Raw genomic sequence first — 26,680 nt, 5'->3', positions numbered from 1 at the left:
TTGGACTGCAAGGAGATCCAACCAGTCCATTCTGAAGGAGATCAGCCCTGGGATTTCTTTGGAAGGAATAATGCTAAAGCTGAAACTCCAGTACTTTGGCCACCTCATGCAAAGAGTTGACTCATTGGAAAAGACTCTGATGCTGGGAGGGATTGGGGGCAGGAGGAAAAGGGGACAACAGAGGATGAGATGGCTGGATGGCATCACTAACTCAATGGACGTGAGTCTGGGTGAACTCTGGGAGTTGGTGATGGACAGGGAGGCCTGGCGTGCTGTGATTCACGGGGTTGCAAAGAGTCAGACGCGACTGAGCAACTGAACTGAACACAAAGGTCTTGAATATATTTTACTGAAATTTCCCTCCCTATGCTTTTCATCAAGATGATTCTGATTTGGAAGGGAAACATTTAATTTGTGGATCCTCCTTTAAAGAGAATAGGACAATATTCCCATCCCAGAGAAGCCCCAGCAAGTGAAGAACCATGAAGCCTAAACTTCATAATCTTTGAAGCAAACCAGACCCTACACCCTATGATTTTCTTTGTTATAGTGAATCAAACCTTTGAAATCCTGCTTAGTTTTTAAAATGCTAGTGATTTTTGTATATTGACATTGCTCCCAGAAATTTTTTATGCTATTGATTCCAATGGTTTGCCTGTAGCATATTTGGGGTTTTCCATGCAGGCAATTAACTTATCTGCAGGTAAGAGCAATGTTGTCTCTTGCTTCCCTATGTTTGTATCAAACATGACACAGCAAAAACTGCCTTTTAAAATCGTATAAAGACACAATGTCAGCTAAAGGTAATCATTGGATCCAATCACAGGAATGCAATGCCTGTGCATTCTCAAAAAAAAAAAAACAAAAAAAAACATAAACATAAGCCTGTCTCAGTAAAATTCCCACATACACATACATGAGTGTACAGATGTGATATTTTGAGTATGATTGACTCTGACCTGAAGAATATTTAATTTTGATAGAGATTCACAGGTGCTTGGTATTTATAATCATGTGTCTTTATGGGGAAGTGTTAGTCACTCAGTTGTGTCTGACTCTCTGCAACCCCATGGACTAGACAGCCCACCACACTCCTCTGTCATGGAATTCTCTAGGCACAAATACTGGAGTGGGCATCTTCCCAGCTCAGGGATTGAACCTGGGTCTCCTGCATTACAAGCAGATTCTTTACCATCTGAGCCACCAGGGAAGCCCTGTCTTTATATGTCTTTATACTCAATATCATTTTTTATACATTAACTATTAATAGTGCTTTCCTCAATAAAAGCTGATTTGCATTTTTAGATTATTGAAAATTATTCATTTAAAGTGGATGATTGGTTGATTTCTCTTTAGGACATGAAAAAAATGTATGATTTTACAGTAAACTTTAAAATTCTTTTTTAAAAAGGTGATTCTAAAATGCAACAAAGTTATTTTGTGTGCAATTTGGTGTTATTTTCAGCATTAACTATTTTCTCAGAAGGAGGCAGATGTTTGGTAGACAGCGGAGAAAATGCTAAAAGCTCTTAATCCTATATGAATAGTAACTTTTACCTGAAGATACCGAATATATAACTTCTGCATTGTTTCCCTCATCAAGATCCTTTGCAAACACAGTTGTAACCAACATATTTACTGGCTGACCTTCCAGAACCTGTCATTAAGACAAATGAATGACAAATTAGTAGGTAAAATTTAAACAAGAAATATCGATGAAACTTGAAAGAACACAATGCTCCTGTTATTTTTAAACTACTTTTAAACTCACACATAATTCAAATGTCTACCATATAAAGGTTATATGAATGTAAATCCATGAAAAGAATCCATATTACATATTTAAATGTTTCATTCAATTTGAACAAATTATCTGCAGTATTTAAACTAATTTTGAGAGGAAAAAAAGGAAATAAAATTGACTACAAAATTTCAGATTTTTGACGCAAGAAGCAACAGTTAGAACCAGACATGGAACAATGGACTGGTTCAAAATTGGTAAAGGTGTACGTCAAGGCTGTATATTGTCACACTACTTATTTAACTTATATGCAGAGTACATCATGCGAAATGCCGGACTGGATGAAGCACAATCTGGAATTAAGATTGCAGGGAGAAATATCAATAACCTCAGATATGCAAATGACATCACCCTTATAGCAGAAAGGGAAGAGGAACTGAAGAGGCTCTTGATGGAGGTGAAACGGGAGAGTGAAAAAGCTGGCTTAAAACTCAGCATTCAAAAAACGAAGATCATGGCATCCAGTTCTATCACTTCATGGCAAATAGACAGGGAAACAATGGAAACAGGGACAGACTTTATTTTCTTGGGCTCCAAAATCACTGCAGATGGTGACTGCAGCCATGAAATTAAACACGCTTGCTCCTTAAAAGAAAAGCTATGACCAACCTAGACAGCACATTAAAAAACAGAGACTCTACTTTGCCAACAAAGATGCATATAGTCAAATGGCTTTTTCAGTAGTCATGTATGGATGTGAAAATTGGACCATAAAGAAGCCTGAGGGCTGAAGAACTGATGCTTTTGAACTGTGCTGTTGGAGAAGACTCTTGAGAGTCCCTTGAACTGCAAGGAGGTCCAACCAGTCCATCCTAGAGGAGATCAGTCCTGGGTGTTCATTGGAAGGACTGGTGCTGAAGTCCAATACTTTGGCCACCGGATATGAAGAGCTGACTTATTAGAAAAGACCTTGATTCTGGGAAAGATTGAAGGTGGGAGGAGAAGGGGATGACAGAGGATGAGATGGTAGGATGGCATCACTGACTCAGTGGACACGAGTTTGAGTGCGCTCCAGGAGATGGTGAAGGACAGAGAAGCCTGGTGTGCTGCAGTCCATGGGGTCCCTAAGAGTCAGTCACAACTGAGTGACTGAACAACAAAAAGGATTCTAGCTTCTTATTCATCACCTTCTTAGGGCATTTTTAAAGGTTTGAAACATGCTAAAGATAAACATAGACTATTATTTCAGGAAAAGTATCTTATTATTTAACAGAAACTTTCCTGGAATACTGAAATACACATGTGGAACTGAACTCCTAGCTTCTGTTCTATTGCCTAATTAAGCTATGAAATTGCTTGGGGCTTCCCTGATGGCTCAGCAGGTAAAGAATCCTCCTACAACACAAGAGATGCAGGAGATGTGGGTTCAGTCCCTGGGTCAGGAAGACCTCCTTGATGGAGGGCATGGCACCCCACTCCAGTATTCTTGCCTGGAAAATCCCATGGACAGAGGAACTGGCGGGCTACGATCCACAGGGTCGTAAAGAGCCAGACATGACTAAAACGACTGAGCACACTACACACGTGTCATGCATAAAATGAAATAATATAAAATCATAAGGATGGTATCATAATGCTCCACGATGGCAGAATTTTCCTTAAATATGATTTTGGAAGATGAGTTTAAAGTTATTAACTTCCTCAATAACTTTTTTGTGTTTTTCAACATGTATATCTGAGCTTAATTTGAATGTTCAATTATTTTAGAGCAATAGCTTCCAAACTTTTTATTTATATATAAATTCATACTTATTTTAAAAGAAGTATGAGTACCTTCAAGGTACATTTATCAATTATCTACATGAACTAACATGCTAATTTTTTATGTACATTATAAAACATACAAAAATATCAAAATGAAAAACATAAGATCACATAAATGTAATTAAAAGTTTTCCCATTTGCCTGCAAAGATCAAATGTTACAATCTTTGGGTGCATATCAGTCGCAAAGAGTTGGACACGACTGAGCATCTGAGCACACGTGCACCCTTCACTTTAAAACTACAGATTGTTCTGTCTTCAACTAACCAGCTCAAAGATGGTTTTCAGTTGAACTCTAAACAAAGAAAGACATGAATATTACTGAAAAAAAAAAATCCATGTCTGAGCACTACTGATAATGAAGTACTGTTATGTTTGCATACAACAAACAGAACCACATTATCATAAAACAACTGAATGTGTGATCCCAAATAGAACATATAAGCATTTTCTTTTTTAAATTTATTAATTTTTTAATTGGAGGACAATTGCTTTACAGTATTGTGTTGGTTTCTGCCATGAATCAGCTATAGGTATATCTTTTTTCTAATAATTATAGGTTTCACATTTAGGTCTTTAATCCATTTTGAATTTATTTTTGTATATTACCATATGTGAAGTAGATCACCAGTCTAGGTTCGATGTATGAGACAGGGTGCTCAGGGCCAGTGCACTCGGATGAGCCTGAGGGATAGGATGGGGAGGAAGGTGGGAGGGGGGTTCAGGATGGGGGACACATTTACACCCGTGGCTGATTTATGTCAATGTATGGCAAAAACCACCACAATACTGTTAAGTAATTAATTAAAAAAATAATTGTAGGTTTCTATGACATGTGGACAATTCTAAATCTAAAAATGTATGCATTTCCACAGCAAGAGTGACTGGGTAAGTTCATGCTTTTGACCACAAGATGGTGCTCAAAACTAGTGACCAAAAATAATACAACTGCTGCATTCCACATACCTTGATGTACAGTTCCTTCCCAGCGAGGCACTGTGGGAAATACGGCCTGTTGTCATTGATGTCAGTAACTGAGACATGCACCAGCGTGGTGGCGCTGCGCGGAGGGGAGCCGTGGTCGCTCACCAGGACGGCGACCTGGTGGTGCGCGTGCTGCTCGTGATCCAGGGCCACCCAGCTGATCAGCTCCCCTGAGGAGCACAAAGCAGCGTGAGAGAAGATGCCACTTGTACCAGAATTCTGGCGTTAAGAACCCCATCCAGACCAATGCCCAGAAAGGAAAATCAGATACAAAGCTCTAAGAGCACAACTTCCAAAAGCACATTCTTTCGTAATCTAGCTCCACTGCTGAACGAATTTTCTGAAGTTTCTTCTGTCATCTTCAATTTGTCATTCTTTATATTTCAAATTATCTACCATGAACCATTTGAACTAAAGAATGTATGAAGTTATTTATTACTATCTCACAAAATATATGTATAGTGAGCATAATGACTTCCCAAATAACTTCATGCTTTACAAACCATATTTTGCATAGTCTTGCTCAAAACTGTCTTCTAGACTATGTCCCTCATGTTTCATCCCACAAACTCAGGCATAAAATTGTAAATGCTTCTACATACTACGAAGGGCCATCTCCCACTGCAGAGTTCCACCAGGAATTAATTTCCTCACTGTCTTTGAAAATATGAATTTGTGAGAAAGTAATCATGAAGAAACTATTACGTAACATTGCCATTTCTAAGATTTTTTTTTTTTTTTGCCCTCGTCCTCCAAATGAAATGACTATGTGAAAAACAAAAAGTGAAATCAGGAGCAAAAAAATTCATATTTGGAAAAGTTGCTGAATTGGTGAAGCTAAAATGCAGTGTTTACATATCCCTTTACTATGTCAACTGTATTTATAAAGTATTTACTGTTTGATTCTAACAAAAATGACAAAGACAACATCTGCATTTTTAAAGTTCCAAAATATAATTCTCAGAAAACCCTAAATGCTGAATAGCAGACTTTCACTTGATGAACCAACTCTGACTGACAAGTAGCAGCTATTTGGAAAAGACTGGGAGGCTCAGCCAAGGATGGGCGTGAGGGCGCCATGCAGGGGTCTGAGGAAGAGGGTTGCTACCAAGGCTGCCTGGAGTCCTGGATGTGGAGAGCACACGTGCTGGCCACACTCTGGAGGATGCCCTCAACCCCGCATTGCCACACTGTCCCCAGCCCTGGTGAAGAGGAACAGTTTATGAGTATGTAGACTTCCAAGCCCCTTCATACACTTAAACTCTTCACCCCCCAGAGCAGGCCATGGAGCATGGCAGGAATTCTCTCTTCTAGTCAAGGAGAAGGTAATGGCACCCCACTCCAGTACTCTTGCCTGGAAAATCCCATGGACAGAGGAGCCTGGTAGGCTGCAGTCCATGGGGTCGCTAAGAGTCGGACACGACTGAGCGACTTCACTTTCACTCTTTACTTTCATGCATTGGAGAAGGAAATGGCAACCCACTCCAGTGTTCTTGCTTGGAGAATCCCAGGGAAGGGGGAGCCTGGTGGGCTGCCGTCTATGGGGTCGCAGAGTCTGACACAACTGAAGCGACTTAGCAGCAGCAGCAGCAGCAGTCAAGGTAAGGAAACTGCCCTAAAATGAAGCTTCTTGCTTCTAGCCATGCAACAATTCTAAGAGTGGACAACTGGTCTTCTGAATCTGGGCACTGAACTGACTGTGGGAGAGAGAAGATCATGCGGGGACCAAATGTATATTTTATTTCCAAAAAAATAAATTGCTGAGTGAAACAGAAGACCTAAGAGAACTATTCAGCACATGGAAGTAAAGAGCAAGCAGGACCATCCTGGCAGCAGTGCAGTTTGTGCCCTGCTGGGGGCGCCCAGCTCAGGAGGGAATGGGGTCTGAGATGCAGCTTGCCATCTTAGCAGGCCTTGTGTCCTGGGGTAGAGCGCCATCTGCTGGAGGAAGGGGCACCTTTTCCTAACTCACACAGTGGGCACTTAGAAGGTAATTAGAATTTAATTTAAATTGGGTCCCACTACAGTCCATGGGTCACAGACTGAGCAACTCACACACACACACACAGAGCAAAGGGCAACATGTATAAGGACCACAGTATGAATGGTGCCTCTTGGAAATGTACAAAGTGGTAACCTTCTCACTTCTTTTTAGCCCCATGACCTTGGGCATGTTATTTGAGCTATGCAGGTCTCAGTTTCTGCAGCTAAATAGTTGCAGTATAAACACAGTTAATTTGTAGGTAGTTGCAGGAATTAAGGTCCTTGTAAATTTATATAAATTTAAAAATATAATAAAATTTGTATACTTAATTAAGACTTGAAAAAAAAACCTCATGGGTAAATATTTGCCCATTCCCCATGGTTCCTTGAAAAAAAAAATGAGAATGGGGAAATATATCAAATGAATAATTTTGAAATTTAATTAATGTATTATTTTCTAGTTCTCCATCGATGACATTTATGTTTTATAAAATATTATTTGAAAAATTTAAAGACATCTACAAGTGAAAAAATATTGTGGGGGAGATTCAACTTTACACAAGAGTTTATCCAGTCCAGTTCTCACTGTAGCTCTAATTCAAAACGAGAAGCATGTATGGACAGGCAGTATGTGGGTGTGAGGCAAGGAAGCATGGATCATTCTAGGAAAAATTCTTTTCAATTTTGACTTTACTTTAAAATCACAATACTGTCATCAAGTATTTACTAAAAACTGCAATTTTAACTATATAGTTGCACTAGTGTTATAACTTAGATTTGGGTTTTGTCAATTCCAATTTTAAAGCAATAAGTGCAAGCTACAAAATGCTACCTGTATTAGGATTCATCTTGAAGAATTTTTCATCGGACAAAAGGAAATATGATAGCTGTCCATTCTTTCCGGAGTCTCTGTCAATTGCTGTGATTTTGCCTATTACCCCTTGGGGCATAGGACTCTCCTGGACTTTCAAAAACAGTACCTCGTGCCAGAAGGTAGGGGAATTGTCATTCTCATCCAGGACATGAACAGTTACTGAAGTGCTCACATTTTGTGACAATTTGTCCTCTGGGATCCAGGCAAACACTCTAAAATTATACATTTGCGTGGATTCATAGTCAAGCTGTCGCCGCAAATAAATCCAACCTGTGAAAGGATGGACGCCAAACGCAGCGGAATCCGTGCTGGGCTCCAACCAGTACACAAGCTGCGGGGGAGCTCCCTGCGGGCCCAGTGGGTGGGCCCGAATGCGCAGGACTGGGGTCATTGGCGAGAGCGACTCACTCACTTCCACTTGATAGACCAAATGCTCAAACATCAAAGACGGGCTTCGCTCCTGTCCCGCGATAATGACTGTCAGCACCAGCAGGGAGGCCCGAGAAGGAACGCCGAGGTCCTGGGCCACCAGGGTCAGCGTGCACGCCTGCGGCTGAGCGCCAGACAGGCTCCGGTTGAGGTACACCACGCCGAGCCCCGCGTCCATGGAAAAGAAGCTCGGGCTCTGGCGCGCAATGGAGTAGCGGAGGAGCCCGTTGAGCCCGCTGTCTCTGTCTTCTGCACGGGCACGGTATAGGGCTGTGCCAGGCAGCGTGCTCTGAGACACTGTAACCTCATCGGAGGCTTTGGGAAACACCGGGGGGTTGTCATTGACATCGATGACGGTTATATTGATCTCTGTGCTGCTGCAGGCAGGGGAGCTGCCAAGCTGTGCCTGGACGGTAAGCACAACCACGGGCTGCGCTTCGTGATCCAGAGGCTTCTGGGTTCGAATGGTGCCCAGCCATGGGTGAATGGAGAACGTGCCGTCCAGATTGCCAGAGGAGATCCTATAAAAAATTGGCTCGGAGGAATCTGAAAAGAAAAAGAAAAAAAAAAAAAAAAAAAAAGAAAGGACGAAATTAAAGGAGAAGGCAATCACTTTAGGCTAAAAGAACATACCTACTAGGAACACTAAGAACTGAAGCACTAATGTGTATCACATACATGGAGAATGCTGTGCAATGTCGCAAGTCTTCCTCGGCTCTCCAACCCCTGTTGTAAGTGAACACATGGTCTCTCAAGTATCAGTAGACAAAAGTACTGTCCCGGGACAAGGAGAAAGCCACGAGTTTCACCATTTTCCTTCCCTCTTCTTGAATTAAGTAAAACAGAAAGATATTCAGAAAATAATGTGGATGCCTATATTTGAGGAAGCAAAGTCAAGTATTTCCTACTCCAAGGGATATTCCCCACCCAGGGGTCTAACCCAAGTCTCTTGTATGGAGGGAGACTCCCGCATTGCAGATGGATTCTTTACCAATCAAGCCACTAGGGAAGCCCCTTCTCTATAATAGCTACTGACAAAAGGCAAATACCATCCCCAAAAGTTAAGGAAAGAAGAGGAGAAGGTTTAGGGTTAGGGAGCAGGATGGGCTTCCCTGGTGCCTCGGATAGTAAAGAATCCATCTACAATGCAGGAGACCTGGGTTCAATCCCTGAGACGGGAAGATTCCCTGGAGAAGGGAATGGAAACCCACTCCAGTATTCTTACCTGGAGAGGACCATAAACAGAGCAGCCTGGTGGGCTACAGTCCAAGGGGTCTCAAAGCGTCAGTCATGACTGAAGGACTAACACTTTTACTAGGGAGCAGGATAAAATCTTTGAACAAGTAATTCACTTCTAGGAATTTTTCTTGCAGAGAAACCTCTACAAGTCATATAAAGATATTTGCTTGAGTATTATTTGGACTAGCAAAAATAACTGTAAATCATTCAAATTGATAGCAAAAAGAAAATGTTTAAATAAAGCATATTTTATACATATAAGTTGAAATACTAGGCAACTTTTTAAAATGAGATGGAATGATGTCCAGTTTCTTGGAAAAAGGTCCTCAATACACAAACTGGGGAAGTAGGAGGATGGGGGGAAGGTTGTTGTAGAACAGCAAATACAGTTGGATGTGTTTTCATAAAATTTTTTTGAAGTCTGTGTGTCTGTGAAATGCAGTGGGTTAAAAGTACCCATTACTTTTGTGATTTAAAAAAGTAGGATAAAAATAATGTTGAAAGAACAAAGAGCAAGCCATAGATTGTATGGTCTCAATTCTTGCATGGAGAAAAGGTAAGATTTATTCAACACTGCATTGTTTGGCCGACTCTTTGCTACTCCATGGACTGCAGCATACATGGCTTCCCTGTCCTTCACCATCTCTTGGAATTCCCTCAAACTCATGTCCATTGAGTCAGTGATGTCATACAACCATCTTATCTTCTGTTGTCCACTTCTCCTGCCTTCAATCTTTCCCAGAATCAGGGTCTTTTTCAATGAGTCTGCTCTTTGCATCAGGTGACCAAAGTATTGGAACTTCAGATTCAAATCAGTCCTTCCAATGAATATTCAGGATTGATTTCCTTTAGGATTGACTGGTTTGATCTCTTTGTGGCCCAAGAGACTCTCAAGACCCTTCTCCAACACCACAATTCAAAAGCACTAATTCTTTGGTGATAAGCATTCTTTATGGTCTAACTCTCACATCCATATATGACTATTGGAAAAGCCATAGCTTTGACTATACAGATCTTTGTCAGAAATGTAATGTCTCTGCTTTCTAATATGCTGTCTAAGGCTGTCATAGCTTTTCTTCCAAGGAGCAAGAGTCTTTTAATTTCAGGGCTGCAGTCACCATCCACAGTGATTTTAGAGCCCCCAAAAATAAAATCTGTCACTGTTTCCATTATTTCCCCATCTGTGTGATGGGACCAGATACTGTGATCTTCGTTTTTTGAATGTTGAGTTTTAAACCAGCTTTTTCACTCTCCTCTTTCAACTTTACAGAGAGGCTCTTTAGTTCCTCTCTGCTTTCTGCCAAGGGTGGTATCAACTGTACATCTGAGCTTATAATTTCTCCTGGCAATCTTGATTCCAGCTTGTGTTTTAACCAGCCCAGCATTTCACATAATGTACTCTGCATAGAAGTTAAATAAGCAGGGGAACAATATACAGCCTTGACCTACTCCTTTTCCAATTTTTATCAGTCCATTGTTCCATGTCTGGTTCTACCTGTTGCTTCTAGACCTGCATACAGATTTCTCAGGAGGCAGGTAAGATGCTCGGTATTCCCATCTGTTTAAGAATTTTCCAGTTTGCTGTGATCCATACAGTCAAGATTTTAGTGTAGTCAGTGAAGAAGAAGTAGATGTTTTTCTGGAATTCTCTTGCTTTTTCTATGATCCAACAATATTGGCAATTTGATCACTGGTTCCTCTCCCTTTTCTAAATCCAGCTTGTACATGTGGAAATTCTCAGTTCATGTACTGTTGAAACCTAGCTTGGAGGATTTTGAGCATTACCTTGCTAGCATGTGAAATGAGTGCAATTGTGCAGTAGTATGATCATTCTTTGACAATGCTCTTCTTTAGGATTGGAATGAAAACTGACCTTTTCCAGTTCTGTGGCCACTGCTGAGTTTTTCAAATTTGCTGGCATACTGTGTGCAGCACTTTCACAGCATCATCTTTCAGGATTTGAAATAGCTCAACTGGAATTCCATCACCTCCACTGTCTTTGTTCATAGTGATGCTTCTTAAGGCAGACTTGACTTCGCACTCCAGGATGTCTGGCTCTAGGTTAGTGATCACACCATTGTGGTTATCTGGGTCATTAAGATCTTTTTGTATAGTTGTTCTGTGTATTCTAGCCACCTCTTCTTAATAGCTTCTGCTTCTGTTAGGTCCATACCATTTCTGTCCTTTATTGAGCCCATCTTTGAATGAAAGTTTCCCTTGGTGTCTCTAATTTTCTTCAAGAGATCTCTAGTCTTTCCCATTTTATTGTTTTCCTCTATCTCTTTGCATTGTTAACTTAGCAAGGCTTTCTTATCTTTCCTTGCTATTCTTTGAAACTCTGCATTCAGATGGGTATATCTTTCCTTTTCTCCTTTGCCTTTCACTTCTCTTCTTTTCATAGCTATTTGTAAGGCCTCTTCAGACATCCATTTTGTCTTTTTGCATTTCTTTTTCCTGTGGATGGTATTGATCACTGTCTCCTGTACAGTGTTACAAACCTCCATCCATAGTTAGTTCTTCAGGCACTCTGTCTATCAGATCTAATCCCTTGAATCTATTTGTCCCTTTCACCGTATAATCATAAGGTCATACCTGATTTAGGTATGATTTAGGACATACCTGAATGGCCTAGTTGTTTTCTCTACTTTCTTCAATTTAAGTCTGGATTTTGCAATAGGAGTTCAATGATCTGAGCCACAATCAGCTTCTGGTCTTGTTTTTACTGCCTGTATAGAACTTCTCCATATTCAGCTCCAAAGAATATAATCAATCTGATTTCGGTACTGACCATCTGGTGATATCCATTGTGTACAGTCGTTTCTTGTGTTGTTGGAAGAGGGCGTTTGCTATGATCAGAAAATGTTCCAATAATGGGTTTCAATGTAGCATAAGACGTAAATACTTACTCAAGGACTCTTTAGCTTTCACTGTTCCCACAGGACTGTCTTCAGCCACATCTTCATAAACAGAGAAAGTGTACTTAGGCCTTTCAAATTCAGCAGGTGCCAGAGTCGTCTGGAGAATATGTATGGTGACTTCAGCATTAGTGGCAGATGTGAGCCCACCACCATCTCGAGCACAGACCATCAGCAGAAGTGTGGTGGATTCCAAATGACTAAGAGTTGATGTTAAGTAAATAATCCCTGATAGGAGAAGGAGAGAATTAAAAGGCAGATAACATGCAATAAATACGTACAAGCACGGTTACACTGACCTGCTAATGCTACTGTGATGGCTGCTACTTGAGCGGGCCACGGTGTGCTCAGTATTCAGTAAAACATTGCTCTGCATGTGTCTGTGAGGGTATTTTTGGGTGTGACTGAGTCGAGCAGATTGGCCTCCCTGCTGTAAACAGGCCTTATCCAGTCACATGAAGGTCTGACTAGAATAAAAGGGCTGGTCCTCCCCCAAATAGACGAGATCCCTCTTGCCTGACTACCTTCAGCTTGGCACAGTGCCTGTTTTCCTTTCCTTTCAAATTGAACCTAGACTTCCTGGCTCTTCCTGAGTCTTGAGACTGCCAGCCTTAGCCTCGAGCTACACCGTGGATTCAGCGGGTCTTGAGTTTATCAACTCATCTGCAGATCTGGGGGCCTGTTAATCTGTGTAATCTTTATAATCACAGGCCCAATTCCTTCAATAAATGTACACACACACACACACACACACACACATATATATACACATTTTCATATTTATATATGTCCTTTTAGCTCCATTTCTCTGGGGAGCCCTAATACATCCACTTTCCAATCAAAGAACTTGAGAATATTTGCAAAATGATGGTCCAAATTCCACCAAGTAAGCAATATTTCCTAGAGCTTAAACTTTAAGTCATCTTGGAAATACATCAGTTAACCAGGAAAAAACAAACTGTTGCCTTCATGAGGCCTTACTATCATATCTGCAGCCTGGGATGAGGGACAAGCAGAGTACATCTCATAACCCAGTGTAGTCTAGGCTAATGCCAGGTTGTCGGGTGATCACCATCTGTCCAGGCACCAGACCTTAAAGCCACAGATGAGGCTGGAGTCTTATCTTCTGGGGTATCTGCCATAGCAAGACCAGAGGGCAGCTCTTTTTCAGGGAACTCCATTCTCTTCGTTAGTGAGAGAATAAAATATTAATGGGTGTGGGGAAGAAAACTTCAAGAAACACTAAAACTGTTAGGTAGGAAGTTAGGCATGAGCAATGAGGGGTTGCTGGCTGAAAGGGATGCAAGCTCACAGATATGCTACAAAAATAACCACAGAGACTTTTCCAACTCCTGCAAATATACCCTAGAGACACAGTGATACAAACTTACCACAGGGGCTTTTCCAAGTAACCTTAGGCAACTAAGGGCCAACCAAGGGCTCACAAATATTCTACATCTGATTATAACAAAGACTGAATTATGGGAAGATATAAACAACACAGCCTGCTATTATATAACTTGCAATTGTCAATTGGCTTTGAGCGCATGCTCATTTGCATTCCCTTTCATTGACTGGTAGTAGGCACAAGCCCTATTTTGCACAAAGCATAACCCAAAGGAGGAAACATGAAGTATAAAAAAGGGGAAGCTAACAGGGAAAAATGGCACCCCACTCCAGTACTGTTGCCTGGAAAATCCCATAGATTGAGGAGCCTGGTAGGCTGCAGTCCATGGGGTCGCTAAGAGTCGGACACGACTGAGCGACTTCACTTTGACTTTTCACTTTCATGCACTGGAGGAGGAAATGGCAACCCACTCCAGTGTTCTTGCGTGGAGAATCCCATGGACAGAGGAGCCTGGTGGGCCACCGTCTATGGGGTCACACAGAGTTGGACACGACTGAAGCGACTTAGCAGCAGCAACAGGGAAAAAGAAGACTCCTTTGAGGTCAGCCTGCTCCCATATCTTGGGAATGTCTGTCTAACAAAAGATTTATCTGCTTGAGGTGAACTGAGCTATAGTTTGTCTGTTGTTTTAAACCCTTTAGACTACTGTTCCAAATCTTTGTTGCAATGAGGCAAGAATCAAGGAAGAAAAATAAACCGACCTGACAAAAGCATGAGGATAATTTAGGCGTATACACAGAGTGCTTGTGAGAGAAGAAGGTGTAAATGGTTAAGTTGAGGAGAGATCCAGTAGTGCTGAGAAAACCAATCATTTGAACACTGACACAAGCTCCCTTAACCAATAAACCTTGACAAGCCACCTGTACAAACCCACGCACAGCGAGGAAACTCCACAATAAAGAGAACTCCACAAACTGCCAGAATACAGAAAGGACACCCCAAACTCAGCAATATAAACAAGATGAAGAGACAGAGGAATACCCAGCAGGTAAAGGAACAGGATAAATGCCCACCAAACCAAACAAAAGAGGAAGAGATAGGGAATCTACTTGATAAAGAATTCTGAATAATGATAGTGAAAATGATCCAAAATCTTGAAATCAAAATGGAATCACAGATAAATAGCCTGGAGACAAGGATTGAGAAGATGCAAGAAAGGTTTAACAAGGACCCAGAAGAAATTTAAAAGAGTCAATATATAATGAATAATGCAATAAATGAGATCAAAAACACTCTGGAGGCAACAAATAGTAGAATAACAGAGGCAGAATATAGGATTAGTGAATTAGAAGATAGAATGGTAGAAATAAGTGAATCAGAGAGGAAAAAAGAAAAACGAATTAAAAGAAATGAGGACAATCTCAGAGACCTCCAGGACAATATTAAACGCTACAACATTCAAATCATAGGAGTCCCAGAAGAAGACAAAAAGAAAGACCATGAGAAAATACTTGAGGAGATAATAGTGGAAAACTTCCCTAAAATGGGGAAGGAAATAATCACCCAAGTCCAAGAAACCCAGAGAGTCCCAAACAGGATAAACCCAAGGCGAAACACCCCAAGACACATATTAATCAAATTAACAAAGGTCAAACACAAAGAACAAATATTAAAAGCAGCAAGGGAAAAACAACAAATATCATACAAGGGAATTCCCATAAGGATAACACCTGATCTTTCAATAGAAACTCTTCAAGCCAGGAGGGAATGGCAAGACATACTTAAAGTGATGAAAGAAAATAACCTATAGCCCAGATTACTGTACACAGCAAGGATCTCATTCAAATATGAAGGAGAAATCAAAAACTTTACAGACAAGCAAAAGCTGAGAGAATTCAGCAACACCAAACCAGCTCTACAACAAATACTAAAGGATAGTCTCTAGAAAGGAAACACAAAAAGGGTGTATAAACTCGAACCCAAAACAATAAAGTAAATGGCAAGGGGATCATACTTCTCAATAATTACCTTAAAGGTAAATGGGTTGAATGCCCCAACCAAAAGGCAAAGACTGGCTAAAAACAAGACCCCTATATATGTTGTCTACAAGAGACCCACCTCAAAACAGGGGACACATACAGACTGAAAGTGAAGGGCTGGAAAAAGATTTTCCATGCAAATAGAGACCAAAAGAAATCAGGAGTAGCAATATTCATATCAGATAAAATAGACTTTAAAACAAAGGCTGTGAAAAGAGACAATGAAGGACACTACATAATGATCAAAGGATCAATCCAAGAAGAAGATATAACAATTATAAATATATATGCACCCAACATAGGAGCACCGCAATATGTAAGACAAATGCTAACAAGTATGAAAGAAGAAATTAGCAATAACACAATAATAGTGGGAGACTTTAATACCCCACTCACACCTATGGATAGATCAACTAAACAGAAAATTAACAAGGAAACACAAACTTTAAATGATACAATAGACCAGTTAGACCTAATTGATATCTATAGGACATTTAACTCCAAAACAATGAATTTCACCTTTTTCTCAAGCGCACACAGAACCTTCTCCAGGATAGATCACATCCTGGGCCATAAATCTAGCCTTGGTAAATTCAAAAAAATTGAAATCATTCCAAGCATCTTTTCTGACCACAGTGCAGTAAGACTAGATCTCAATTACAGGAGAAAAACTATTAAAAATTCCAACATATGGAGGCTGAACAACACGCTTCTGAATAACCAACAAATCACAGAAGAAATCAAAAAAGAAATAAAAATATGCATAGAAATGAATGAAAATTAAAACACAACAACCCAAAACCTGTGGGACACTGTAAAAGCAGTCCTAAGGGGAAAGTTCATAACAATACAGGCACACCTCAAGAAACAAGAAAAAAGTCAAATAAATAACCTAACTCTACACCTAAAGCAACTAGAAAAGGAAGAAATGAAGAACCCCAGGGTTAGTAGAAGGAAAGAAATCTTAAAAATTAGGGCAGAAATAAATGAAAAAGAAACAAAAGAGACCATAGCACAAATCAACAAAACCAAAAGCTGGTTCTTTGAAAGGATAAATAAAATAGACAAACCATTAGCCAGACTCATCAAGAAACAAAGGGAGAAAAATCAAATCAATAAAATTAGAAATGAAAATGGAGAGATCAGAACAGACAACACAGAAGAACAAAGGATCATAAGAGACTACTATCAGCAATTATATGGCAATAAAATGGACAATGTGGAAGAAATGGACAAATTCTTAGAAAAGTACAACTTTCCAAAACTGGACCAGGAAGAAATAGAAAATCTTAACAGACCCATCACAAGCACGGAAATTGAAACTGTAATCAGAAATCTTCCAGCAAACAAAAGCCCAGGTCCAGATGGCTTCACAGCTGAATTCTACCAAAAATTTAGGGAAGAGCTAACAACACCTATCCTACTCAAACTCTTCCAGAAAATTGCAGAGGATGCTAAACTTCTAAACTCATTCTATGAGGCCACCATCACCCTAATACCAAAACCTGACAAAGATCCCACAAAAAAAGAAAACTACAGGTCAGTATCACTGATGAACATAGATGCAAAAATCCTAAACAAAATTATAGCAATCAGAATCCAACAACACATTAAAAAGATCATACACCATGACCAAGTGGGCTTTATCCCAGGGATGCAAGGATTCTTCAATAACCGCAAATCAATCAATGTAATACACCACATTAACAAATTGAAAAATAAAAACCATATGATTATCTCAATAGATGCAGAGAAAGCCTTTGACAAAATTCAACATCCATTTATGATAAAAACTCTCCAGAAAGTAGGAATAGAAGGAACATACCTCAACATAATAAAAGCTATATATGACAAACCCACAGCAAACATTATCCTCAATGGTGAAAAATTGAAAGCATTTCCCCTAAAGTCAGGAACAAGAGGGTGCCCAATTTCACCATTACTATTCAACATAGTTTTGGAAGTTTTGGCCACAGCAATCAGAGCAGAAAAAGAAATAAAAGGAATCCAAACTGAAAAAGAAGAAGTAAAACTCTCACTGTTTGCAAATGACATGATCCTCTACATAGAAAACCCTAAAGACTCCACCAGGACATTACTAGAACTAATCAATGAATATAGTAAAGTTGCAGGATATAAAATTAACACACAGAAATCCCTTGCATTCCTATACATTAATAATGAGAAAATAGAAAGAGAAATTAAGGAAACAATTCCATTCACCATTGCAACGAAAATACTAAGGAATATATCTACCTAAAGAAACTAAAGACCTATATATAGAAAACTATAAAACACTGGTGAAAGAAATCAAAAAGGACACTAATAGATGGAGAAATATACCATGTTCAAGAATTGGGAGAATCAATATAGTGAAAATGAGTATACTACCCAAAGCAATTTATAGATTCAATGCAATCCCTATCAAGCTACCAACGGTATTCTTCACAGAGCTAGAACAAATAATTTCACAATTTGTATAGAAATACAATAAACCTTGAATAGCCAAAGCAATCTTGAGAAAGAAGAATGGAACTGGAGGAATCAACCTACCTGACTTCAGGCTCTACTGCAAAGCCACAGTCATCAAGACAGTATGGTACTGGCACAAAGACAGAAATATAGATCAATGGAACAAAATAGAAAGCCCAGAGATAAATCCACGCACATATGGACACCTTATCTTTGACAAAGGAGGCAAGAATATACAATGGATTAAAGACAATCTCTTTGACAAGTGGTGCTGGGAAAACAGGTCAACCACTTGTAAAAGAAAGAAACTAGAACACTTTCTAACACCATACACAAAAATAAACTCAAAATGGATTAAAGATCTAAACGTAAGACCAGAAACTATAAAACTCCTAGAGGAGAACATAGGCAAAACACTCTCTGACACACATCACAGCAGGATCCTCTATGACCCATGTCCCAGAATATTGGAAATAAAAGCAAAAATAAACAAATGGGACCTGATTAAACTTAAAAGCCTCTGCACAACAAACGAAACCATAAGCAAGGTGAAAAGACAGCCTTCAGAATGGGAGAAAATAATAGCAAATGAAGCAACGGACAAACAACTAAGCTCAAAAATATACAAGCAACTTCTATAGCTCAATTCCAGAAAAATAAATGACCCAATCAAAAAATGGGCCAAAGAACTAAATAGACATTTCTCCAAAGAAGACATACAGATGGCTAACAAACACATGAAAAGATGCTCAACATCACTCATTATCAGAGAGATGCAAATCAAAACCACAATGAGGTACCATTTCACGCCAGTCAGAATGGCTGCGATCCGAAAGTCTACAAGCAATAAATGCTGGAGAGGGTATGGAGAAAAGGGAACCCTCTTACACTGTTGGTGGGAATGCAAACTAGTACAGCCACTATGGAGAACAGTGTGGAGATTCCTTTATTTATTTTTTTTTTGTGTGTGTTACATTTATGTTTATTAAAAACTGCTACAAACAAACAAAGCCTGTACAAAAAACTTGAACATTCTTCCCTGTGAAACAGTAAGCTCCAGCAACATTATAGCTTAGGACTTCACGTTTCTCTGCCTTGGCCTTAATCTTCCTCTGTCAGGTATCCGTCTTCCTGCCCCACTACTTTGAGATAGTAGTCTTGAGAGACATTATCGCCTAGGACCCCTCTGCCTCAGCCTCAGCCTTGGCCACGTCCTCTTCCTCGGCCTCGGCCTCTTCCTGCAACAGCTTCCCTTTCCTTAGACTTCACCTTTGGTTCCACATCCACGAGTAGTGTATCCAGAGGTAAGCTGTCTGGCAGAATAAAATACCGAATGTTATTTCCTCGAATACTCAGTGTTTCCAGCTGTACAGGTTCTCTGTTCTTCAGGGTCATTTTCACTGCTTTAAGATGTGTATTCATACTGACATCTACACCTGTGATTGTTCCGTGGACTTGTGTTCCATTCTTTAATTCAATGGTTACAGTTTCGTAACTCAATTTCATCAAAAATCTCATGAGCTTCATCCTAGAGGCGCTGTCACCCCTTCCGCCAGATAGGACACGAAATCTGACCACTGAGAGCCGAGGTTGGGCGTATGAATGGCCAGAGATTCCTTTAAAAACTGGAAATAGAACTGCCTTATGATCCATTTATCCCACTGCTGGACATACACACCGAGGAAACCAGAAGGGAAAGAGACACGTGTACCCCAATGTTCATCACAGCACTGTTTATAATAGCCAGGACATGGAAGCAACCTAGATGTCCATCAGCAGATGAATGGATAAGAAAGCTGTGGTACATATACACAATGGAGTATTACTCAGCCATTAAAAAGAATACATCTGAATCAGTTCTAATGAGGTGGATGAAACTGGAGCCTATCATACAGAGTGAAGTAAGCCAGAAAGAAAAACACCAATACAGTATACTAATGCATATATATGGAATTTACAATAACCCTGTATACGAGACAGCAAAAGAGACACTGTTGTATAGAACAGTCTTATGGACTCTGTGAGAGAGGGAGAGGGTGGGATGATTGGGGAGAATGGCATTGAAACATGTACAATATCATATATGAAATGAGTCGCCAGTCCAGGTTTGATGCACGATACTGGATGCTTGGGACTGGTGCACTGGGATGACCCAGAGGGATGGTATGGGGAGGGAGGAGGGAGGAGGGTTCAGGATGGGGAACACGTGTATACCTGTGGAGGATTCATGTTGATATATGGCAAAACCAATACAATATTGTAAAGTTAAAAAATAAAATTAAAAAAAAGAAAAAGAAAACCAATGATTTATTATTGCCAATACCACCTATTGGTGTGTTAGTGTGGAAACACAAAAAGAAGTCTAGCATAACCAGTTTAAGAAATGAAAATGTTAGTTGTATTTAACAAAAAAAGAAACACACACATAAAATGTTAGATGCATTTACATATAAATAAATGTGGCTGAACCATAAGGAGTCTATCACAACACAACTAGCTTTAAGCATTAGTTAAATGAAGGCCTGACTACTGCAATTTTGCCAGTTTAAGAGAAGCTGGCAAAAATATCAGATGTGTTTGTTTTCCAGGCATTAAAAAAAAACTGACACCCATACAATTTCTTTCTTTTTTTTAATCAAATCTGCCCTGTTATAACTCCAATTCCTCGTTTCAATGTTCATTAGAAATTTAGTGAATTTTTCTTATTTCTCCTTGGCAAACACATCATCTATCAGTCAGTTCAGTTCAGTCGCTCATTCGTATCTGACTCTTTGCAACCCCATGAATTACAGCATGCCAGGCCTCCCTGTCCATCACCAACGCCCGGAGTTCACTCAGACTCATGTCCATCGAGTCGGTGATGCCATCCAACCATCTCATCCTCTGTTGTCCCCTTCTCCTCCTGCCCCCAATCCCTCCCAGCATTAGAGTCTTTTCCAATGAGTCAACACTTTGCATGAGGTGGCCAAAGTACTGGAGTTTCAGCTTCAGCATCATTCCTTCTAAAGAACACCCAGGGGTGATCTCCTTCATATGGACTGGTTGGATCTCCTTGCAGTCCAAGGGACTCTCAAGAGTCTTCTCCAACACCACAGTTCAAAAGCATCAATTCTTCGGCACTCAGCTTTCTTCACAGTCCAACTCTCACATCCATACATGACCCAATCATGTATGGAAAAACCATAGCCTTGACTAGACGGACCTTTGTTGGCAAAGTAATGTCTCTGCTTTTGAATATGCCATCTAGGTGGGTCATAACTTTCTTTCCAAGGAGTAAGCATCTTTTAATTTCATGGCTGCAATCACCATCTGCAGTGATTTTGGAGCCCCCCAAAATAAAGTCTGACACTGTTTCCCCATCTATTTCCCGTGAAGTGATGGGACCAGATGCCATGATCTTAGTTTTCTGAATGTTGAGCTTTAAGCCAACTTTTTCACTCTTCTCTTTCACTTTCATCAAGAGGCTTTTTAGTTCCTCTTCACTTTCTGCCATAAGGGTGGTATCATCTGCATATCTGAGGTTATTGATATTTCTCCCAGCAATCTTGATTCCAGCTTGTGCTTCTTCCAGCCCAGCGTTTCTCATGATGTACTCTGCATAGAAGTTAAATAAGCAGGGTGACATATAAGTTAAATAAGCAGCCTTGATGTACTCCTTTTCCTATTTGGTACCAGTCTGTTGTTCCATGTCCAGTTCTAACTGTTGCTTCCTGACCTGCATACAAATTTCTCAAGAGGCAGGTCAGGTGGTCTGGTATTCCCATCTCTTTCAGAATTTTCCACAGTTTATTGTAATCCACACAGTCAAAGGCTTTGGCATAGTCAATAAAGCAGAAATAGAATTTTTTCTGGAACTCTCTTGCTTTTTCCATGATCCAGCGGATGTTGGCAATTTGATCTCTGGTTCCTCTGCCTTTTCTAAAACCAGCTTGAACATCTGGAAGTTCACTGTTCACGTATTGCTGAAGCCTGGCTTGGAGAATTCTGAGCATTACTTTACCAGTGTGTGAGATGAGTACAATTGTGTGGTCATTTGAGCATGGCTTTTCTTTGGAATTGGAATGAAAACTGACCTTTTCCAGTCCTGTGGCCACTTATGAGTTTTCCAAATTTGCTGGCATATTGAGTGCAGCACTTTCACAGCATCATCTGTCAGGATTTGAAATAGCTCAACTGGAATTCCATCACCTCCACTAACTTTGTTCATAGTGATGCTTTCTAAGGCCCACTTGACTTCACATTCCAGGATGTCTGGCTCTAGGTCAGTGATGACACCATCATGGTTATCTGGGTCGTGAAGATCTTTTTTGTAGAGTTCTTCTGTGTATTCTTGCCACCTCTTCTTAATATCTTCTGCTTCTGTTAGGTCCATACCATTTCTGTCCTTTATCGAACCCATCTTGCATGAAATGTTCCCTTGGTATCTCTAATTTTCTTGAAGAGATCTCTAGTCTTTCCCATTCTGTTGTTTTCCTCTATTTCTTGCATTGATCACTGAGGAAGGCTTTCTTATCTCTCCTTACTATACTTTGGAACTCTGCATTCAGATGCTTATATCTTTCCTTTTCTCCTTTGCTTTTCACTTCTCTTCTTTTCACAGCTATTTGTAAGGCCTCCCCAGACAGCCATTTTGCTTTTTCACATTTCTTTTCCATGGGGATGGTCTTGATCCCTGTCTCCTGTACAATGTCACGAACCTCTGTCCATAGTTCATCAGGCACTCTCTGTCTATCAGATCTAGTCCCTTAAATCTATTTCTCACTTCCACTGTATAATCATAAGGGATTTGATTTAGGTCATACCTGAATGGTCTAGTGATTTTCCCTACTTTCTTCAATTTAAGTCTGAATTTATACATCATCAGTAACCAAAGCTAAATATCTCCTCAGACCTGTGCCAGGCACAGCATCTCCATTTTCTTATCTGACATGATTGTATGTCATTTCACTTGCAGTTCCTTTCTCCTGAACATTGTCCAAACTGATCTGGGAACACATGGTTCCAGATGCAATCTGACTACAACTAAGAAGAGCAGAAACATTTTTTTACTGGAATACTTATAAAATAGTAATGTAACCAAGTATTATCACACCCACATTTGCAGTCATGTCAAAATTGGGGTTTCATACTGATTTGCTGGTCCACCAAAACACTCAATATTTCTGTTATTGATTAGCTTCAAACTTTATTTCTTTAAGAAAGTCTATCCTTGATTAAAAAATAAAACTCAAATAATGCAAAAGTATCAATCTACAGAAGAAAATGAAAAATCTCTCTAACCCAATTATCCCCTATTCTCTGGGTATATAGTATCCTAGAACTAACTCAATTTTAATTATTGGACATTTAAAGGCTTTTATATTCCACACAGATGGTGTCATTTCCATTACGACAATTAAAAGATTAATGCCTGCTTCAAGTAGACCACAAGCTGGTCTACCTGCTTTCAGACAGACTGCTTCCATATTATTTTTCATATTTGTATTAGAATAGTCTTCCTAAAATCCAAATCTTGACTTATCAGTGCTTCTCCCAGTTTTCAGGGAAAGTTTAAGTGCCTTATTGTGATAACCAAGCTGCTCAATTAATACTCTTCCATCTCTGTGGCTCCATCTCACCACTCTCATTGTACAGGACCTCGGCACAGAGAACTATATCTAATTTCCAGAATAGATCTTGTTCTTTTCTATTTGGATTGCTGCATCCCCTCCCTGGAATAACTTCGTTTTCTCTGGCAATGATTTCTACTCACATTTTAAAGCACAGCTCTAGGTTCAGCTGGCACAGGGGACCGTCTACCTCCCACCCTGCTTCAGACACCGCTCCTCCAGGACCCTGCAGTGGCCTGAGTACATGTGCCCTTAACACATGTGCCACATTGTACTTAACTTTTGTTTAATTGGAGGATAATTCCTCTACAATGCTGTATTGGTTTCTGCCATACAACTGTCATAACTATATATTAATATATATCCCTTCTCTCTTGAGCCTCCCTGCCATGCACCCCCATCCCACCCCTCTAGGCTGTCCCGGAGCACCAGGCTGGGCTCCCTGTGCTATACAGCTGCTTCAAATTAGCTATCTGCTTTACACATGGTAGTTTATATAACTACCTTACACTTTAATTAACGGTGTTTGTCTTTCTTATCATTCATTCACTTATTCATTATTTCACTTATTCATTATTTACTTGTGGTTTAAAAATCAAAAGACAACATTTTGAAAATATATAAAAAACAGTTTAGTATACATAATAATGCAGAGATCTATAACTAAGATGAAAAGATACAAATAAACCAAAAGTTAAGGTGAATAAGGGCAGATAATTCTTATAAGAAAGAATAAAGCATAAATAAATATGATAATGCTCAAACTCATTAAACATAACAGAAGTACAAAACTAAAAACAACTACCTCCTATTTTCATCTCTGCTGCTGCTGCTGCTGCTGCTGCTAAGTCGCTTCAGTTGTGTCCGACTCTGTGCAACCCCATAGATGGCAGCCCATCAGGCTCCCTGTCCCTGGGATTCTCCAGGCAAGAACACTGGAGTGTGTTGCCATTTCCTCCTCCAATGCGTGAAAGTGAAAAGTGAAGTCGCTCAGTCGTGTCCGACTCTTAGTGACCCCATGGACTGCGGCCCACCAGGCTCTTCTGTCCATGGGATTTTCCAGGCAAGAGTGCTGGAGTGGGGTGCCATTGCCTTCTCCGATTTTCATCTCTAATGTTGGGTAAAACTTTTAGGTAATATTTTGCCAGATTAATAAAGGATGTGGTATCAACATACACTTTGCAAAAGACACTTTGGCAATATTTATCTAATGGTAAATTGTTCTTATTCAAAACTTAGAAATCTACCCTGTACTTACATAAGGGCTCTGAAATAGGAAGTCCTTTGCAATATTGCAAATGAATTTAATATCTCTCAAGGAAATAATAAATGTTTAAGTCTATTGTAATATATTAATACAATATAGTAAGAATACTCCATAGCACCCAAAATGTATAAAGGAAAGATACACATTTTCTTTTAAGAAGATTTTACACGCTGCTGTTGTTGCTTAGTTGCTTAGTCATGTCCAGCTCTTTCGTGCCCCATGAACTGCAGCCCACCAGGCTCCTCTGTCCATGGCAGTTTCCAGGCAAGAATACTGGAGTGGGTTGCCATTTTCTTCTCTGTTACATCATATATTTTATACAAAAAATGAGTTGTAAAAATGAATGTATATATAATTCAGTATGTTTAAAAAAAACTTAGTACTCAAACATTTAAACAATGTATAAGTATACAGTGTATTTCTACTGTAAAAAATTCAGGAAGTGTTAAATGAGAATGTTAGATTATAGAATAATACGTAAACTATAAACACTAACATATATACTTTGGATGCACACACACATGCAAAGAAATATGCACACTGGAAAATATGGAAAGATCTGAACAACTATAAAGAGAGCCCATCTATATGAGTTGAGATTACAGGACAACTCACAATACTTCTTACGTTACTATAGTTTTAAAGAGCATATGTGCTATGGACTGAATTGTATCCATCTTCAATATGTTGAGGGTCTAACCCCCAGCATAGCCATATTTGGAGCAAAGAAGTAATTAAGGTTAAATGAGGTCATCAGGGTGGATTCCTGATCCTACTGATTCCTAATCCTAGGGATTAGTGTCCTTATAGGAGAAGAGAGCTCTGTCTCTCTCCCATCATGTGAGAACACAAGAGCCCTCAACAGGAGCTAAATCAGCCAGGAACTTGGTCTCAGACTCCTGAGAGCCCAAGCTAGGGCTTCTCTGGTGGCTCAGACAGTAAAGAATCTGCCTGCAATGCAGGAGACCAGGTTTGATGCCTGGGTCAGGAAGATCCCCTGGAGGAAATGGCAACCCACCCCAGGATTCTTGCTTGGGAAATTCCATGGATGGAGAAGCTTGTGGGCTACGTTCCCTGGAGTCACAAAGAGTCAGACATGACTGAGTGACTAACACTGACTGAGCCCAAGCTAAGGCAATTAAGTTTGTAAGTAGAAATTTTACATATGTGTGTATATATAAGATAGTCATAAAAATATGTGTTTATTACAAAACATTATTCTACCTCTGTTTAGAGCTTGTATACTTGCATACCATAATGAAGCTTTACACTGGACATTAAAACATGCATTTTAAAATAACTGTGCAAAAGTCTTTTCAAAAATAGGATTCTTATTCTGTAAAAAGCTTCAAGGATGTGCAAGAATGGAAACATCAGAACTATCAAATGAAGATATTTAGGAGAGCTGTATTCAATTAAATGAATCCCTGAGGTTGAGATAAACATGACCTGTAGAAATTACCTATATAAAAGTGATTGAACATGTGATTCCCAGATATAAACAAAAATAATGTTACCAATGCTCAAATTACTAGCAAAATGTGTCCCAACAACATATGGTAAATTGGGAAATGTAATAAAATAAATATCTGTACTATATTCACTCTGCTAGTTGAAAGCATTATATCTGGTGAGAGTAATCTAGTGTTCAATGGGCCTCATCCCCAAATTCCAAAACTGGTGTTTTAAATTGAGATAATTTGATAATGAGATTTGAAGTCTCAAAGGTTTGACAATGGGGACCAAAAAGAACACATAAGTTGTCTGTGGTTTTTATTAGTCTATGCTTCATGCCACACAGAATGGTATTCCATGTGGCAAGATTAATTTTCTTATTTTCTAACAAAATTTCACTGATAAATGTCCATCTCATTTGTTATATTATAGATTCTCAACAAATTTGAAGGAAAGGAAAAGAGAAGAGAAAAGGAGACACTGGCAAATACAGACAGCTGTA

General features: G+C 39.6%; 2 protein-coding genes across 2 annotated transcripts in view; both read right to left on the bottom strand.

Annotated features, from left to right (window-relative positions):
• Positions 1-26,680, bottom strand: part of LOC129630296 (protocadherin-23-like) — a 200,672-nt gene that overhangs the window by 110,702 nt on the left and 63,290 nt on the right. Inside the window, exons 9-12 of the mRNA XM_055550800.1 lie at positions 11,980-12,216; positions 7,364-8,380; positions 4,531-4,718; positions 1,558-1,657 (exon numbers count right to left, since the gene is read on the bottom strand). Of these exons, the coding sequence (XP_055406775.1) occupies positions 1,558-1,657; positions 4,531-4,718; positions 7,364-8,380; positions 11,980-12,216 (1,542 nt within the window). The remainder of the gene's footprint in view (positions 1-1,557; positions 1,658-4,530; positions 4,719-7,363; positions 8,381-11,979; positions 12,217-26,680) is intronic.
• Positions 18,793-19,419, bottom strand: LOC129629523 (small nuclear ribonucleoprotein Sm D1-like). Its single transcript, XM_055549552.1, has one exon. It carries the CDS (start codon positions 19,372-19,374, stop codon positions 19,045-19,047), a length of 330 nt encoding a protein of 109 aa, XP_055405527.1. The 5' UTR covers positions 19,375-19,419; the 3' UTR covers positions 18,793-19,044.

Source organism: Bubalus kerabau, chromosome 16, assembly GCF_029407905.1.
Source record: "Bubalus kerabau isolate K-KA32 ecotype Philippines breed swamp buffalo chromosome 16, PCC_UOA_SB_1v2, whole genome shotgun sequence".
NCBI lineage: Eukaryota > Metazoa > Chordata > Mammalia > Artiodactyla > Bovidae > Bubalus > Bubalus kerabau.
This window is presented reverse-complemented; position numbering and strand designations above follow the sequence as displayed.